The sequence below is a fragment of the Lepus europaeus genome, chromosome 9 (assembly GCF_033115175.1).
Source record: "Lepus europaeus isolate LE1 chromosome 9, mLepTim1.pri, whole genome shotgun sequence".
Classification (NCBI taxonomy): Eukaryota; Metazoa; Chordata; class Mammalia; order Lagomorpha; family Leporidae; genus Lepus; species Lepus europaeus.
Window position 1 is genome coordinate 19,141,832 of NC_084835.1, and position 18,977 is coordinate 19,160,808.

General features: G+C 47.6%; 2 protein-coding genes and 1 long non-coding RNA gene across 5 annotated transcripts in view; 1 reads left to right on the top strand and 2 right to left on the bottom strand.

Moving 5' to 3' along the window:
* Positions 1–17,589, top strand: part of LOC133766860 (uncharacterized) — a 185,525-nt gene extending 167,936 nt beyond the window's left edge. Inside the window, exons 6-9 of the long non-coding RNA XR_009866773.1 lie at positions 9,817–9,971; positions 10,552–10,647; positions 14,887–14,987; positions 16,994–17,589. This is a non-coding gene — a long non-coding RNA (uncharacterized LOC133766860). The remainder of the gene's footprint in view (positions 1–9,816; positions 9,972–10,551; positions 10,648–14,886; positions 14,988–16,993) is intronic.
* Positions 1,830–2,208, bottom strand: LOC133766453 (transmembrane protein 258). Its single transcript, XM_062200123.1, has one exon. The coding sequence runs from the start codon at positions 2,176–2,178 to the stop codon at positions 1,939–1,941; it is 240 nt and encodes a 79-aa protein (XP_062056107.1). The 5' UTR covers positions 2,179–2,208; the 3' UTR covers positions 1,830–1,938.
* The window catches only part of MYRIP (myosin VIIA and Rab interacting protein), a 250,095-nt gene continuing 245,173 nt past the window's right edge, over positions 14,056–18,977 (bottom strand). For all 3 annotated transcript variants that reach the window (XM_062200662.1, XM_062200661.1, XM_062200663.1), the window contains 4 exons: positions 17,035–17,139; positions 16,862–16,922; positions 15,583–15,701; positions 14,056–14,138 (listed from right to left, as the gene is read on the bottom strand). In XM_062200662.1, coding sequence (XP_062056646.1) covers positions 14,106–14,138; positions 15,583–15,701; positions 16,862–16,922; positions 17,035–17,139 — 318 coding nt within the window. In that variant the 3' untranslated portion in view covers positions 14,056–14,105. The remainder of the gene's footprint in view (positions 14,139–15,582; positions 15,702–16,861; positions 16,923–17,034; positions 17,140–18,977) is intronic.

Genomic DNA, 18,977 nt, shown 5'->3' on the forward strand with positions numbered 1-18,977 from the left:
CAGAGAGCTGGCCTGGAAGAGGGGCAACTGGGATAGAATCCGGTGCCCCGACTGGGACTAGAACCCGGTGTGCCGGCGCCGCAAGGCGGAGGATTAGCCTGTTGAGCCACGGCACCGGCCTACTATAGATTCTCAAGATCAAAGGGGAATACACCATTTTTTCACAGCAGGAACAGACTCCCAAACCCAAATTCATCAGCAGGAGAAATAAAGAAACAGAAGTCACTATGAAGCAGAGCTGGAAGAATGTAGGGAAATCTAGAGATGAGGTCTTGACACACGTGATACAGAACTTTAACCCTCTGAGCCTATCTCTGGACGATATGACTGCCCAGTCTTGACTGTGTTTCTGTACAGAGCATGCCAGCCTTACTTAATTCTGTCTCATCTCCCTTCTTAGACCACAAGCTTCCAGAAGGCAGGAGTATATCCAGTGCCAGATACCATGCCTAGCTAACAGTAGACATTGTGCACCTGTTGCTGATTTTAGTGAACAAGTGTGTGTTTATAGTATACACATTGCTGGCTCCATCAGGATCTTCCCAGAGTTCCCTAGACTCCATGTGACCAAACACTGATCTTTTTAGTCTGTATTCTGCTCAGCCTTGTTGTTCTGTTACAGTATTGGTTGCTGGAATCTGTTCACACAGTCTGAGCCCTCAGCTCTTCAGTCACTTCTTCCTTCCTAAGCTTCCTTGTTTCAGGTGTCTGCTTCTCCTTCTCGATGTCCAAGTCTGATGCTGCCCCTCTCATCCATGGGCACACCTTCAAGTTCCTCCTCCACCACCACCGTGGTCCTCTTCCTCCTCTTCTTCCTCCATTTTGTTTATTTGAAAGGCAGAGTTACAGAGAGAGGGAGGGAGCGACACAAAGGAACAGATCTTCAATTTGCTGGTTCACTCTCCAAATGAGCAGAGGCTAAGTCAGGCTGAAGGTAGGAGCCTGGAGTTTTATCCAGGTATCCAGTGTGGATGCAGGGGCCCAAGCACTTGTGCCATCTTCTGCTGCTTTCCCAGGAGCATTAGCAGAGAGCTGGATCAGAAGTGGAGCATCTGAGACTTGAACTGGTATCCATGGGATGCCGGCACTGCAGGGAGTGGCTTGACTCGCCACACCACAATACTCGCCCCTCAGTGCATCCTTCATACATCAGTCTTTCTCACGATTCATATCTGGTGAATTTCTAAATCCAATTTTGCCTCAAAAAATGTCTCTTGGATCCATCAAAATTTTCCTTCTTCATCGCCTTAATCACAGTTTTCTTGACTCTTTCTGTAAGGGAGCCTCCTGAGCGAAGTGCCGATTGCATTGACTGTTTCAACAGGAGGGGTGTCTCCTGAGTCGTCTACTGACACTCTCTTGTCCTGCTGTAAGTCAGAGGGATGAAAAAACAATGCCACAAATCTGATCAGGTTACTCCCCTCGTAAGGTTTTCAGTGGCTTCCTGTTGTTCACAGAGTAAAGATAAAATGCAATGCATCAATCCAGACATGCACATAAATGATAGATGGTGATAAATGGGAGAAAAATGCTCTCTTGTGAAGATGAAAGAGTTATTCATGCAACTAGGTGGAAAATAATCCTTAATATCGGGTCCCAGAAGTGTGCTCAGGTGATGAACTGTCTAGATAAACCCCTTGGGGAGCGTGGGGGTCAGAAGGTGGGACACGGATGCAATGTTCTGTGTTTTGTCTGAGGGCCAGGTGTCAGGAAGGAGGCCAGAGGGGAGACGCAGGGAACACCAGGAGGCTGATACTATATGAGAGCCCAATGGTGAGAGCGGACAGAGAAGACTTTTTTTTTTTTTTTTTTTTTTTTTGTGTGTCACACATCTGCCTTTATTGTGAGAGCAGGTGGGATGCTTCCAGCAACAGTAAAAAATTTTTTTTTTACAAAAGTGGAGGTTCCGGGAAGCCGCCTGGCTGGTACCCTTGGAGCTCATACATAGATGCCAACCCACAGCAGGAGGAAGAGGACTCCAAAGCCCATGAAGAGCGAAGCCACCAAGGAGATGAGGAGCTCTTTGTAGATGTCCTGAGTGTACTTGGTGGACGTGACCTCATAGACGAAGAACCAGGCGGTGAAGAACATGCCAATGGCCAAAAGCACAACAGTCAGATGAGGGAAGACAGCTGGGTTCACTGGGCTGGTGTATCTGCTCATGGCCTCGAGCTCCATTTTGCCGGGCACAGCGTAAGTTGCCACTCCGCCACCCAGATTTTTGAAGACAGGGACGTGTAAGTTGGATTTCCCACTGTTATGTGGTTACGTTGTGCTATACTTTGAATGCTTCTGTTTTTCCAAAATTTTCCTGGACGCTTATCTCAAGTGCAATGGTATTACAAGATAGAGGGTTTAGAAAGCGATTGGGTCATAAGGGCTCCATCATGAGTGGGGTTAGTGCCCTCAAGGAAGGACTTGAGGGATTCTTCAAGGGTACTTGAGGAGCCGACATGATGGCATTATGGGTTAAGCAGCTTCCATCCTCTGGTTCATTCCTCAAATGCCTGCAACAGCCAGGGTTGGGGCAGGCCAAAGCCAGCAGCCAAGAACTTCATCCAGGTCTCCATGTGGATAGCAGGAGTCCAGACACTTGGGTCATTTTCCACGGCTTTCCCATGTACATTAGCGTGGATCTGAATCAGAAGTGGAGCAGCTAGGACTCAAACCGGTACCCTTATGGGATGCAGGCATCGCAGGCAGCGGCTTTACCCATCATGCCACAGCGCTGGCCCTGAGCCTTCCCTTTTAGAAGACCAGCCTTAAACGTCTTCATTGTGATTTTCCAGCGGTTTGTCATGAAGTGAATGAAATAGCAGAGAGACTAAATCACAAAGGACAGGCTCTGAAAGTGCCAATTATTACATTACAAGAAAACAGGAAAGGGCATGTTGAAGTTAGAAGTGCGATAGAAAACATGTACTATGACCACAGGCTAACAAACAGCCCTTTTATTTTCACTTAAGTAATTAAGGTGGCGTTCGGGGAACGAGGACAGTGATTACACACCCTATCATCCGGTCTCCTCACACTTCATGGTTGTAGCACAGCCGGCCTCTGAGCCAGCACTGCTCCTTGTCATAGGATGCAGCACGGAGAGAAGCAGCTGGCTGTCGTACCTTCCTGAGCAAGTGCAAGGCTCAGTCCTTGGCAAAGCTGGAGGGGCCATCTGGGAGGCACCAAGGGCACGCCAAGTGTCCTGACTGTAGGAGAGTACAGACTGAACTTGTGGAAGACTTGAGAGCGGTAAACGTGCAGGATGCTCATCACCCATTTCCTGCACCTGTAGACTACAGAGGCTGTCAAGATGCTGGGCCTGGAAGTTTCTGCCACAGCCTTGCTGGCTCTCTTTGGACACCATGAACACAATGGGAAGCAGAACTGGAGATAACAGAAGGCTTTTAGCTGATTTACGTACCTGAGAATGCCACCAGCGAAAGACTTAACTTTGGTCCCTTTGAGTAAGCCACCAGGCAACTGGATGGGAAACCCTGCATCTTAAGGTGCCCATTGCTGAGCATCAATAGCCTGAATTTCAGTTTAGTTGGACAGTAAGTGGGCACTGTCCCTGGGCAGGGGAGGAAATCAAGGCAGACAGACAAGACCAACCAAAGGGATGAAGCTGCACACACCCAGGACCCTGTTTCTCCACGAGGGGCACCAGTAGGTCGGGCTGTCAGTTACCTCCCCACCTCTAAGCATTGTGTCAGGTCTCGGGAGCTAGCGCTGCCCACAACAGGGGTAGGTGGGGACTACCTGGAGGGGAATTTTAGTCACCAGAAACTTGCTAGGATTTCTAACTGGTTGGTAGTCTCCAAATCTTTTTAGCCACATTTCATCAGTAAAAGCCGTGTGTCAGTGTACCTCCAAAATACATACATTCATTTATAAATAATTTATGTGCACTCTTAACTGTACATATTGCTAACATTGGTGAAACTTAATTGAAGGTAAAAATTCAGTACTCGTATAAATATGTATATAATATTTTATTTCATCTGCCCCAGTGGGCCATCTTCTGTACTTGTGTCTAGTCTGCCCCCTTCTTTGAAAACTTGCTCTAACTTTTGGGATTCCCCAAGTTTTTTAAAGGAGAAGGAAGGAAGGAAAAGGGATTCATTCAGAGAAAAGATGGGTCAGGTTGGACACATGGACTGTGGTCCAGGAAATCAATTTAAAAAGCATCTAGGGACCTGTATTGTGGCATAACAGGTTAAAGCCACTGCCTACAGTGCCAGGATCCCATATGGGCACCAGTTCAAGTCTTGGCTGCTCCACTTCTGATCCAACTCCCTGCTGGTGCCCCTTGGAAAGTGATGGAGGATGGCCCAAGTCCTTAGGTTCCCTGCACCCACATGGGAGACCTGGAAGATGCTCCTGGCTTCAGTCTAGACCAGCCCTGGTCATTACAGTCATCTGGGGAGTGAACCAGTGGATGGACGATTTCTGTCTAGCTCTGCCTTTCAATATATATATTTAAATACTATATAAATAAATAAATATATATATTTATAAAGAGCATCTTGAACTCTCTACAGCTGAACAAGGATGGCAGGAGAGGGTGATGGGATGCGAGAACTGAATGTTTCTCCCCCTCCTTTGGAGATGTTATGTTGTCTGTCCTCTGTGGTGAGGAATTTTTTTAAAAAAAATTTATTTATTTTAAAGTCAAAGTTACAGAGGGAGAGGGAAAGACACAGAGATTTTCCATCTACTGGTTCACTCCCCACATGGCCACAGTGGAGTAGCTGAGCCTGGTTGGGCCTGGCCAAAGCCAGGAGCCAAGAACTCCATCCAGGTCCCCCTTATGGGTGCAGGGGCCCAAGCTGCTTCTCCCAGGCCCCTAGCAGGGTTCTGGATTGGAAGTGGAGAAACCAGGACTTGAACCAATGCCCCTATGTGGTGCCGGCATCACAGCTGGCAATATTTTCTGCCACACAGTGCCATCCCATGGATTTTTTTTTTTTTTTAAGATTAATTCTATTTATTTGAAAGACAGAGTTGGAGAGAGACAGAGGCAGGGAGGGAGGGAAGGAGGGAAGGAAGTCTTCCATCTGCTGGTTAATTCCCCAAATGGCCACAGCAGCTGAAGCCAGGAACTCCATCCAGGTCTCCCATGTGGGTGCAGGGGCTCAAGCACTTGGACCATCTTCCAGTGCTTTCCCAGCTGCACTAGCAAGGAGCTGGATTGGAACTGGAGTAGCCAGGAGTTGAACCATTGCTCACATAGAATGCCAGCATCACAGTTGCTAGCTTACCCTGTTGTGTCACAATACCAGCCCCAAGAACTGTGTGTTAACTTGTAGCCCAGTGATGGCATTTTAAGTGGCATAGCATGATATGATGTATCACTGGGGCCAATGAGAGTCTGAATACATGGGCTTGTAGAGGACTCTGGAGGGCAGGTGCCTAAATCATTCATTGCCATCTGAGGTTGCCCAGGGATGAGGGAGAAATAGAGGTTTAATGGAGCCCCCTGGTCTCCATCTTGGGTTGGGATTCTTCCTACACACTTCAATGTTGGGGGCAGACTCACCCCCAACCCCTGGGATTGGCATGAGAGGGTCTGCTCCCTCCCTCGTTGTACAGGAGCTTAAATTCAGTGTCATGGACATACACAGCCACAGCCTAGAGCCAGGACCACTACAGCTGCCTAGGTGAGACAAATGGATTTCAGACACCTGCTGTGTGCCATTCTGTGCAGGACACATGGAACAAAGCTCCTCAGAAAGACATGCAAACACATGTGCGACACTCAAGGGGTATCTCAGTTCTGAGTTTCCCCCGTGGCAGACTCTGAGTTGAGTTGTTCATTTGGGAAGGAGTCCCAGCATACAAGCTGAGGGGAAGGGTGTGTGAGAAAATAAAGACAGGAAAGTCACAAATGAGGCATCAATGGATGGGTCACCCTTGTGGTTACTGAGCCTTGATCTTCCAGTGAACCCCTTGAGGAATGCTGTTTAACGTGGCTACTCGAAGTGTAGACTGTGGCACTGGCATCCTCGGGGAGCTTGTTGAAATTCAGCATCTTGGGCCCCACCCCAGAACTGCCGAATCACAATTCCTTGGCTCATTAAAACCTGAGAACTGTCTTCTGTCTTTCATCTTCACCAAACATGACAACTTTGATACAAAACACATTTTTCTGTATTTTTGTACTTGGCTCTACCAAACTGAATCCTTCCGATAACCCCTTTGAGGTTTCCAGTGTTTGAAGGTGGATACTGAGGTTTTTCTAACCCCTAGAAAGCTCTTTAAAATGCAGCTCCATGTACCTGCACTTTATCATAATTGTAACTCATTTGCAGAGACAGAAGGCTCACACAACCAACTGTTCTGCAAAATGCAAATTTTGCATGGGAAATACTTCCCCTGGGAGAAAACAGAGCAGCTGTCGTACAAGAAGTTATTTTTAAAGGAACACACCAAATGTCTTCCATACTTCAGTATTTTATCGCAATTTCCAGGGCATGGAAGACCTTTTGTGAAGCATTAATGCCCTCCCAGGCAGGATCCTTCCCCCTCACCCCCGCAAATGAGACAAGTTTCATATGTATACATTGGGAAATGTCAAAAACAATTAGGTCAGTAGTTTCCATATATATCCTTCACATTGACAAGTAACTTTACTTTGGATATTCACTAATCTTCAGTTCATCATCACAGAAACAAATCTAAATTGATAAAACTAATTTTTCAGGTGGTATAGCTATTATGCACAATAATGTTGCATAATAAACCACCATAAAACCCTGTGGTTTCAAAGAGTGGTCTTTTACGCTTGGTCGTATGTGTACGGGTTGGTGAGGGTAGCTCTGCTGATTCTAGAAGGACTCATTTGAGCTTGGCTATCAGTTGCAGGCTGGGTGCAGGTATGCTCCTTGGACCAGTGGGTTGCTTGTGGCATGTTTTCACAGTGAATGGAATGATTTAACTGGACAACCCAGCTCCAAAAGAACACTTAAAGTCTCTTTTATAGCTCTTCTGTGAACATCCCATTAGCCAAAGCAGGTGCTTGTGGTTTGAATATTAGTGTGGGTGTCCTCCAGCGGCTCACATGTTAAGTCTCCAAAGTCTTATGTTAATGGGTTGATGTTAGTGGTTAGTGGAGTAAGGGTGGGAATTTACTCCAATAATGATGCCTTGGGAAGGTGAGACAAGGTTAAGTCACTGTGGTGGAACGCATAGGATCAAATCGTGGTGGTTTTATATAAGGAGAGACACAGACATGGATGTGTGTGCTCCCTGTCTCTCTGCTTCCTGGCTGGCCATGTGATCACCCCTCCACCATCCACTGGCCTCACCAGACACCTGAACCAATGGGGCCACCTGATCGTGGACTGTGGTCATCCCAAGGTGTAAGCTGAAATAAATCTTCCTTCATGAGTAGCTCCACTTGGGCATTAGTTATAGTGAAAAAGCTGTCCAGCACAGCACATCACGCAGCAAGGGTTGAAGTATACTCCACTGAACGTGAGGCAAGGCACATTGAAGCCCCGCTTCCATGGGGCAGGGTGGTGGACTTCTCCCAGAGTTAAGGGATAGAGTCAGAGAATATTTGTAGAACAATAATCTCTTCTATCATGCGTAGTAACATTGAGGAATGAATTTTATATTCTAATTAGGCATGGTGCTGATATTTGAATGCTTTCCTTATTGTAAAATAAAAAGGAGGAAGGAAGTAGTAAAATACCTTAGTTACCAAGCGTTCTGCTGAAAGTTTTCTCATGCATTTCATTTAACCTTTTAGATTTATTTATTTATTTGAAAGCCAGACACACACACACACACACACAGAGAGAGAGAGAGAGAGAGAGAGAGAGAGAGAGAGATCTTCCATCTGCTGGTTCATTCTCCAAATAGCTAAAGTAGTCAAGGCTGGGTCAGGCCAAAGCCAGGAGCCAGGAACTTAATCTGGGCCTCTCACATGGGTGCAGGGGCCTAAGTCCTTGGGCCATTTTCTGCTGCTTTCTCAGGTGCCTAGGTAGGGAGCTGGACTGTATGAAAAGCAGCCAACACTCGAACTAGTGCCTGTTTGGGATCCCAGCAGTTCAGATAGTGGCTTAACTGCTGTGCTACAATGCCAGCCCCTTATTTAACTTTTCAACAGCACCATAAGGAAGGTATTTGTAATGCCATTTTATAGGGCTTAGGACAGGTCACAGAGCTGACCAATGGCAGATCTGAGAGTGGAGCCCAGATTTTTGTTTTTTCCTGCAACCTTTAGGTGTTTTGAATATTGAGTTCTCCATTTTCACACTGTACCTACCTACCCCAGAAAATAGGGCACTGAGGGTACCTGAATAAATCTATAGAAAAACCAAATAAAAAGCTAAGTTCATTTTGGTGCAAAATACTTTGAAACCTATACATATTTTTCCTGTAATACACATTTTTTTTAATTCACCTTTGAAGAATCTTTGTATACAAAAAATTTTGTACCCGAAGACATTTATCTTTTAATTTCATTACACATGAACTTATTCAAGTACTCCCTGTGCATTTTCTGTGAGTAGAGCTTCCTCTCTCCCCAGTTTCCTGATAATGATGGTTCCTGCAGGTGAGATGCTCAACACATTGCTGTCAGGGCTTCTGGCTTCCAGAGGATCAATGCCCCTGTAGCTTGGGTGTGGCTGCATCCCCTTTCATCGTCGTTGTCTTTTTTTTTTTTTTTAATTATTTATTTGGAAAGAGAAGGAGAGAAAGCCATCAATCGATGATCCAGTCCCCAGATGTTCATCTCTGGGGCTGAGCCTGAGCTGGGGCTGAATTCAGCCCAGGTCTCCCACTTGGGTGGCAGGAACCCAATCACTGGAGCTATCAGCTGCTGCCTCTGAGTCTGCATGTGTAGGAAGCTGGGTCAGAATCCAGAGTCAGGAACCAAATCCAGGTACTGCAGTGTGGGACACAGTTGTTCTTAGCAGCACCTTGAGCACTAGACTCGATGTCCATCTCTTGGCCCTTTTCACGGTCTTACATGTCTTGCTCTCCCTTGGCATGTAGATGTCGGGTTAGGGGGATGGGAAAATCAGGAATTCTGGTCAGGAATTACCTGCCTGGAGAGGATTCCAGCTGGTCTACTGGGGTTGTTGCGGGTTGTTTACTCTGCTCCCCCAACCCCTTATAGGAAGTGCCTTGACCATCTAAATGTTAGCTTGTTTGTTGTTGATGTTGAGTAAACATTACTGTGCCAGCCACATAATGGTAGTGTAGAGAAAAGTAGAATGAGTACTGGGGACAACCAGATTTAGATTTAGCTCAGGAAATCTTGCTTTCCCGTCAGGAAAATAAAGTCTCTTAATTGCTACTCCAGAAAGGAGACAGTATTGGGAACAATAAGAATCACGGAGTTTAGATGGAGAAGCAGTGGAAAGGGAAGGCTGAGAGGGCTGGGGCGAGGGCTCCGCATTTTCTCTTTTAGAGTCAGTGGGGGAAGAGAGGGGCTCTGAGGTCTGTGTTAGGATTGGAGTTTGGCACGGGGGCAGGAGCGTGGAGCGCCAGTGTTTGGCAGGTGTCTGTGAGAATTGGGGGGGGGGTATGGAGGACTCCTCATCTTGGGGATAGGTCAGCAATGCAGTTTTACAAAGATTGAATTAAAGATGCAGGGTGCTAAGGTCCCTTCCTTGGTTCTGGGTGGCCGTGGGGCACCACTGCAATCCATTCTGCGTTCTCATGCAGCTACCTGCGAAGGTGGCTCTCTAATGGGGTGAAAAAGAGAAGATTTGTTTTCTGGAGGAGGGGAAGGAGGAAGCACCACAGCCTCACTCAGGAAACCTCTGTTCACGTCGCGGCCTTTCTTTACCTTTTCTTGCACAGGAGAGCTGGCTGGACAGAAGGTCATCTGGAATGCCAAGGTTACAGTCTGCTCCAGCTCAGTCCTGCAAGACTGCCCTACCTGAAACGCCAGCCTCAAGTGCGGTCCCCAGGCTCCCTGCACTTCGGCCTCGTCAGCTACAAATCCAGGCACAATGGTGACTCTCCTTCCGGGTTTGTTCATTCACTAGGACTCAGAACTCAGGAGGGCACTGTACGTGTGATTACAGTTGCACCTTCATGGATGTATCTCAGAAGAGCCAAATGAAAGAGATGCATGGGGCAGGCTAAGGGGCGGGGCGAGGGAGGCTACAGAGCTTCCATGCTGTCTCCTCGCACACCCTCTACCCTGGCACCTTGGTAGACTCACCCTCATTGTTCTGGAAGTTGTCTGAGGGAAATCACTTGAGGTACGTGCAGGGCTCGGTTGGGTTGCTCCACAAAGAATGCATTCTTTCCCAAATCCTCGTTTCCCAGCTGTGACGTTCGAGATAGCCCCTTCTCTGGCATGCGGAGGAGAGATTTCTAGAGTTTGGTAGAGCTTCCTTTACATCCCAGCTCCCTGGCTGACTAGTTTCTCCTAGCATCAGTTTCTCCATGTGATATGAAGAGTAGGATGAGTGGAGCTTGATGGACAGGAGATGGTAGCTCATTCCTTTCCACTGTTCTCAGGGCGGAGTATCCTAGGTACAGGTGGTGGCTTTTAAGGTCAGCTGCTTCCTTTCTCCTTGCTCCTAGGTCAGAGGTTTGCAAAATGTGGTCCTTGGAGCATCAGCAGTGTCTTTTTCACCCAAGAGCTTGTTGGAAGTGCAAATGAGACGTGCTGAGATTCAGGTTAGTGGAGGGTTCCTAGCTTTATTTGGGAATGGCAAAGGTCAGTGTTTGGCTTGAGTGTTCTGGATACTTCAGCCTCAGGGGACAACTTCCACTGAGCCTGCAAAAGACTGGGAGAGTCCCTGCCTTGCTCCTGACTCAGCGACCCCACCCCCAGAGGTTGGTAGGGGCTTCTCTGTTGACACCTAACATTGACCTCTAGTGTCTTCCTCAGGATTCTCAACCTCAGCATTATTGATGTTTTGGGTTGGATAATTATTTGTAGTAGGGGTTTTCCTGAATAATATAGGATTTTTTTTTAAAAAAAAAGATTTATTTATTTGAAAGGCACAGTTAGAGAGAGGGAGAGACAGAGAAATCTTCCATCTGCTGGTTCACTCCCCCGATGGCTGCATTGGCCAACCATGGGCCAAGCCAAAGGTAGGAGCCAGGAGCTTCTTCCAGGTCTCCCATATGGGTGGCAGGGGCCCAAGCTCTTGTGCCATCTTCTGCTGCTTTTCTCAGGCTTTTAGCTGGGAGCTGGATCAGAAGTGGAGCAGCTTGGACATCCAGTGCCCATAGGGGATGCCAATGTTGCAGTCAGTGGCTTTACACACTATGCCACGTTGCCTTGTAGGATTGTAAGATTGTAGGATCTTTAGTAATGTCCTTAAACTCTGCACACTAGCTGCCTCCATGTTTTTGTAATAAAGTCTCAGTATGTTTACCTTTTTAATTTGAAAGGCAGAACAACCAGAGATGGTAGATGTGGATAGAGATCTACTGGTTCGCCCCTCAAAATGGCCAAGAAGCTGAAGTCAGGAGTCAGGAACTCCATCTGGGTCTCCTTTGTGGGTGGCAGAGACTTAACTACTTTAGCCATCACCTGCTGCCTCCCAGGGCTTGCATTAGCAGGAAGCCAGCTTGGGAGCAGATATGTGACTCCATCCCAGCACAATGATATGGGATGCAGATATCCTAAGTGGCAGGCTAACCTGTTATGGGGCTGGCATTGTGGCATAGTGGATTAAGCTGCCACCTTTGATACCTGGCTGCTCCACTTCTGATCAAGATTTCTGCTAACGTGCCTGGGAAAGCACGTTAGCCCCTGCATTCTGGGAGACCCAGAAGAGGCTCCTGGCTTTGGCCTGGCACAGCCCTAGCCCCAGCCCTTGTCGCCATCTGGGGAGTGAACCAGCTGATGGAAGATACCTCTCCCTCTGACTTGGCCTTTCCAATAAATGATAAGTAAATCTTTAAAGAACCTGTTATATCGCAATGCCTGCTCCCCCTTCCACACATTTTTAAACATCCCCCCCAGGGTGATGGTGCACAGTGTACTCTTTTTGAGAACTGCTGGTTCTTACCTGACGATTCAGGTGGGGGTGGTTGAAGGGAAATGCTGTGTACAGGGGAACCTGCAATGGAGGTGGAACCGGAAGGAGGGAGGGGTCAACAGTGACTTTGATTCTTGGTCCCTCCAATTTCTGGCCATATGACTTTGTTCCCTCTCCCCCACTTTCTCCTAGTTACCTTTAACAACAACAAACGCACACTCAAAAACTTCACTTTCATAAATGACTTTTCTTTCTTTATCATTTTTCTTGACAGTAATTCTTGGTAATGTGCATATAACATGAAGGCAAGCGTAACTTTCAGAAGTCATCAAAGTTATTATCCTATTCATTTTCTTAAACCATTAAAATATTTTCATTTATAAAAATTAATCTAAATATAAATATTGACACTAGAGATCAAAATCACTTGATGACAAAATAATTCTTCTGGAACTATAACATATGTTTATGGTTTCTAATAGTAAATTAAATCTTTGCACTTATTTGGCACAAGGAAGTCTTTATAAAAATTCAAATGCCATAGAGCAGGCTTTTTTTTTTTTTTTGCAAGGCTTACACAGTACACATTTTTTGTCAAAACTGAATATTTTTAACACTGTAACACAACAATAGTTGCTTTTCATGCCTCTTAAAGGAAACATTCTATTTGGAAGTCAGATCTTTTTCGTTGTGTTTTTAAAATTTTTTTTGTTTTGCTTTGAATCACACCGACAGAACAAAAAGAAAGATGTCCTTATTTCAGAGGTGTCATTGCTGTTGGGTAACACATACACAGCATCAGCAAGGGTGTTATTGGAAGATACATGGACCCCCTCCCCCCCGCATCTGAGATGATCACGACATACAGTTGGCTGCAAATCAGGTTTGGAAATGTACACAGCAGCAAAAGAACACAGGGCTAGGCTTCTAGGAGGTATCCGATGATAACAAGCTTAAATGTATGGTTTTGGTAAGTTAATCTCTCTGGCTGTCACAGTTATCAAATCTGAAAGATGGGGTTACTGAGTGGATATGATTTTACTGGGATTCAAAGGGGCAAAACATGATCTCCTTAAAGTCATCGGTCACGCTATTGCCTTGCTTCCTATCCTACCTTGCTTCATCCTCTGATTTAGAATATACCAGGAGAAAACAAAGTTGGTTTTTATAAACACGCTCGAAACAGTGAGGCCTTTGAGACAGGGCCAGACAGACCACACACGTATCAGCTCTGATTCCCTTAAGTCCAGTTTATCCTTCATTTTTTCATACTCATCCATTTTCTAAGGCTGTCCTCTAACGTCATTCTGCTATTTTGCTGACTACTGATGGGGGACATTTCATCGGGTGTTAGTATTCTGCAGTTAGGCATTTGCCCAGACCTCTTTGAGGTGTGGTCCTTGCTAGACCACGTCACGTTGACTCTGGGCAGCACCCTCCAGGTGAGCTGGTGGCGGTCTTTCCTTCACAGGGGGGGAGACAGTAAGTCTGCGGCAGGGCCCTAACTCCCTATTGCGACGTCGTTGCAGGTAGGGCTGGGCGTGGGATGGCTGGGTCAGAGCTCTCTGTTAGACGCCAGGAGCTTTGTGGGAATGAGCTGCCTGAAGGGAGACCCGCATCTGTGATGGTGGAGGACTGATCTTACTGCACAGGGGGCAGTTTTACTTTTCCCCTTAGCATGTGTGAGACAGAGATGCTTGTACGAGGTTAGGAAGTACAGAATGCCTACCTCCCTTCCCTGTGCCGGTCCCTCTCCACCACCCCCAACCGGTTTCCCTTGGATAAATGGTTGACATGGAACGCTAGTCGACAGAGGGATCAAAACAAAAGATCTTAAAGACAACAGCAGTAGCAAAGCAGACAGGGAAGTGACGGGTCCTTTGAACATGGAGCTCGGCTGCTGGAAGCCAGCGTCTTGATTTTCGGTCCTGGATTCCCTTGGGAGCCGAAGGCAGAGCGTGGGCCTGACCGCGCGACGCTGGGGTCCGGAACTGCTTTCTGGGCGAGGTATCGGGACAGCCCCGTGACCTCCCCAGGCCCTCCCAAAGGTGGAAATCCATACAGTATTCGATGGCTGTTGGGTCAAGGCACTGTCGTGTACGGCCAGAGGCAGTGGGTCACTGGCAGTGGGGTTCCGTGGGCTTAGTACATCACAGCAGACTCCAGGGTGGGCTCCTGCGGTGAGACATCAGGTACAGTGGCGTCACTACTTGGCAAAAGGGACCGTGTGGCGCTGTGGTCACAGCAACAGCTTCACACACTCTGCATTTCGGCATGTATTGAGTTTTTCTCTGTGGGCTGGTATATAAAATCAATTTTTATAAATGGACTACTGACGCTTGAAAGAAAGCAAATACTCTGTCAAGTATCAAGTTAGATACACGTCTTCATTAAGGCTTAATGATGACACGATTCAGTTCTCTAATTGGATTTATTTCTGGTGTTCTTGGGCTGCCGAGGGAGTGTGAATGTCCCCAGCCCTCGTGCAGTCGAGTGTGGCACTCCGCGTGACACATCGGGGCCCAGCACTTCCCCACGTCACCAGGATTAGAGCCCCCTTCCTCGTCTCTGCATGGTTCTTGTCTTGACATCTGCTTTGTCTGAATATAATATTTCTGCCTTTTAAAATGTGCTTAGTGTTTCCCATCCTTTCACTTTTCACCTCTCTCTCTGTTACTTTATGGTAATTTTTTATTTTATTTAAAAACTTTGAGTCAAACTCTACATGATGCCACACCCGACTGGGTGGCATTTAGGACATTCACAGGCTGTGCAGCCATTGCCCTTGGCCATCAAGCAGCCATCCCCTCGCCAGCACCAGTCTAAGCTCTGTGAAAGGTAGTTTACTTTTAACTATCTTAGACCCAATTCCTTCCCTGACTCCTTGCCGTCTGCTCTTTGACTGGGCTAACCTCTCTTGCAGGTCTTTGGAGGAAAGGCCAGGAGAAGATGCCCAGGGCAGAACGGCGGGCACATCCTACTCTCTTGGGCAGCGTCGGACAACAGCTGACCAGCGAAGCAAAGGTAGGGAGCAGTGCCGTTGTGCGACGCCGCCCAAGGGAATGGGATGTGCCCAGCATTGTGCCATCGCCTGGTGCCTGTGTGCTTGTGCGACAGACAGTGAGGGGGAAGAACGGGGAAGGAGAGATGGGTGGCCGGGCAAGGCAACAGGATAAATCTGCCTGTGCGTCAGTCCTGTCAGCCCACGCAGGCTCTGTGCTCTGCATGGCCTGTCACTTCCTGTGTGAGCAGCCTCCAGCATTTGCCGAAATTCTGCCACAGATGCTGGTTTTTCAGCAAGCGATCTGTCATCGGCCTTGCTGTCACCTCTTGCGTTCACGCAGACTATTTAATGCTCCTTGCTTCACATGCAGGGGCGTCATGAACAGCATTAATGGCAAACAAGAAATCTAGGAAAGGGTGAAAGCAGGTTGAAAACAGAACCAGTTCTCAATCTTCTCTCAGATCTGGTATGTGCAAGCAGCTGTGTACCTGTCTGGGAAACCCCCACCCCCTTATCTAGCAGACAGTGAGCCCAGGTGGGGAGGAAGCTTCTCGAGGCTCTGGGCAGAAGGGAGGTACCGTCAGCGACGGGCACCGAGACAGGGATGCCACTTACCATCAGCTCTGCAGAGGTGCTTCTCCGTTCCTTAGTCCTATTTGTGGAGGAGCCTTGGAGAATGAAATTGTGGTTAAACGTTTTAATGGTGCTCATGGAAGATGCCTCAATGTTTTCAGCTAAAAGGAGACAAATGGAAATAAGTGTTACCCAGAAACTGGATCCATTGTTAAGGAAGAAAGGCCAGGTGGTCAGATTACCCAGCTCTCTGTTCTAGATGGGTCAGGAGTTTGATTGTGGTTCCTGTGTTGTTTTGTATCAAGTAAGTCAAGGCATCATTGGTAGCTCTTTGGGGAAAGGTGGCTTGGAGATACTCCAGTACACTCCGTAAGTTCCTGGGTGCAATCCTGAAATAGAAAATGCTCTAGAACCTGCGAAGTTGTGTAACTTTGGAGATAAAACCATCTCATAGCAAAACCTGATGTGAACTGATGTGTGGCTATTTAGGGTCAAAGTGTGACCACATACATGTGTTGCTGCAAGGATACTTGTATTTATTAGGTGCTTCCCAGACATCGGGGGCTGGGGGAGACATTAAGAAGCAGACATGTACCATATTAAAGTCAAGAAATTATGAAATACATGTGCACCCAAGGGTTTCAGATACAGGATGGTGGAACTGTGATAGTCTTCAAATTTGTAAATCTCAATTTCTAGTGTGGCATCACCATTTATGTGGTTCTTACATCCAGGGAAATGGTTGAAAAGGTCCACTGGATTAGGGTAGAGGCCTAGCATTGCTGGCATCCTACTGGGTTCGGCACCGTGGCAAATGCGTTCTGGTGTCTGATGGTCACCGTTCCAGCCCATCCAAAGCCGCCTACTGTAAGCACTGCCACACTAGCTTGCCTCATGTGTGGAGCATTCCAGAAGTATGCTAAGCCAGTGAAGGAGCTGAGGGTCAAATACTGCATCTGCCTTCCCTCCAGGCAGGCAGCTGAGAAGTGCAGTTCACACTGGCTTCCAGGAGCCCCCAGGAGAATTTAGCCTCATTTGCCTAGAGAAATTACACTACTCTGTCTTGACTTAATTTCCTTTCTTGAATCATCTCTCTCCTCCCCTATGAGTGTTCCTCAGAATTGCTTCCGAAACGCACTTCTTGTACTCCCATCCTTTCCTGGGGTTTGTTGCAGTGGGGATCCAGGTCCAGACACACAAGCGTCATTTGGGATGAGAACTCCCCATTACATCCGGTTCTCAAGCTCAGGTCTCTGAGTTACTCTGAGGAAATGCTTCAAATTAGTTCTTTGGTAGCTTTGTGGTTTTAATGAAAGCGTACCTTTCACTGGCGGGGCAGGCAACTTCCTCCTTTGCTGCCTTGATGTATCTATGGTGTGAACCTACATGCAGAGCACAGAGATCAATACACCTTTGCAAAACCAAAGATATTTTTATCTTCTAAATTTTTCAGGCTTCCAGTGTTCCAACAGAGAGAGTGAAGGACAGACACACCTGGCTCCTTTGCCTCTGTTCCCGTTTTCTTGTGAGGCGCACACAGGGCGTGATGTTCAAGCCTGCAATGGTCAGGGCTGAAATCCGGCTCTCGATGTCCGAAATCTTAACGTAACAGCAAAACGGGATCAGCAGGGAGAAAACACAGAAGGTGAGAGTCTTGTTAAAACTATCATGGATTTATAAAGTACCAGTCTTGATGGACGCTCATTCGTTTATTCAGTGTCTATGAGCCACTTCTCTCCTTTGTGCTGTAGGGAACCGATACCTTACAGACCTTTCTTTAAAAGTTTAAATTTCTATCCGGTAGCCCTAGACTAGCATATCCACACCCTCTTCAAAGTACACCTCAGGATAGATGCAAGTCCAGAGCACTGTGAGGAGCAGGGTCACCTACCTTAGCATGAGGGTCAGAGAGAGTGGTCTGGGAAGGCTGCCATAGGAGGCAACACTGAATTGAGTTTTGAAGGGCAAGGGCAATTTATAGGCCCTGTGCCCTTCATCCGTGGCTCTGTCTGAAACTACAGCCCCGGTTCAAGTACATCTCTCTTGTTGAGAGGTTGAGTGGCCTCCTCTTGGGCATTGTTTCCTCATTTGCCATATGGGAAGATCAGAAAGAACTCAGATTTCCTCCCATAGAGTTTGAAGACAGAAACAGATAGCAGGAGCCCCCTCAGTGCCTGGAGAGAACCCTGGTCCTCCCCTGTCTCCTGTGGTGAAGAAAACAAGGCCCCTGCTTGCAGCAAAGGACATGACTATGGGCCAGGCACCACGCTGAGAGTTTCAAACCCCTGAACTCATTCATGCCTTAAAATAATGCTGTGAAATAGGTACTGTTCTCTTGGTTTCACAGGGGAGGGAAATGCGGCTCAAAGGGATAAACTCAAGCTCTGCCCCAAACCGGCTGCGACATGTTAACATTAATGCCAGCGTCCACGCGCTTGCCACACCGTCACAGCTCTGAGGACTTGTCAGAGTGTTGCAGAGGGGTACACTGGCCGAGACAGAAAGAGGCAGGCTGAGTTGAGGCGTGCATCAGTCTTCCTGCAGAGAGGCCACAGCCTGAGGGCTGCTGGGAAATCAAGGAGGTAACCCGAAGCCAGGCTTGCAGCCCCCATGCGTGTGCCCCATCCCTGAGACTCCATTCAGAAGCCGGTGCTGCTCAAGACAGATCCTTATCCTGTTGTCATTTACTGCGGGCATCTTTGGACAACACTGACCTGGGTAGGTGCTATCGGAAGTGCACAGAGAAGTGCTGAATGGTAAGTGATTGGGAGACTCTTCCCCTGCCCAGCCCTGGTCAGATGAGGAGGAGGAGGGAGGGCAGTGAAGTACAGCCCTTGGCAGCTGGGGAAAGCAAACAACTTCAGCTGCCCAGCGGGAGCCCGTGAGCTGCCCTGGCGCCCTTCTGACTTCTCCAATTTCACAGTAAGGGGTGAATTCCTTTGGTTTATAGACCAGTAAATTGTACAAGCATCTGAGAAAACTTGCAGGCTAAGCTTTGACCAGTCATTGGCACTGGGGAAGACTACATGCCCACATTCTTCCCTGGAAGCTGTTGTGAAGGGGGGACCAGAGACAAGGTCAGTGGGGAAGCCAGCTGCTGACCTCCTGATCAGCTGTCTGCTTCTGGAACAAGGAGGAGATAATTGTCCAAGCTGTAGTTCCCTAGCACAATGAACAATGACAGAAGACAACTAGGAAGAGATGATTTTGCTATATGGTGTTATCTTTATGTGCAGTTATGTCCTACTTCCTTCCTAGCACTGTGTGCCCAATAATGACGCATACACTTGATGGAAGGGGATGACCAGTTCTGCTCTGTTTCCCAGGAGCCACCACTAACAGCTGAGTGTAGGACTCCACCTCCACCACTCAGAAGGACAGCTTTTCCTGATACGAAGAGTTAGGAGACCTCCCCCAGGGGTGCTCACAGAGAACCT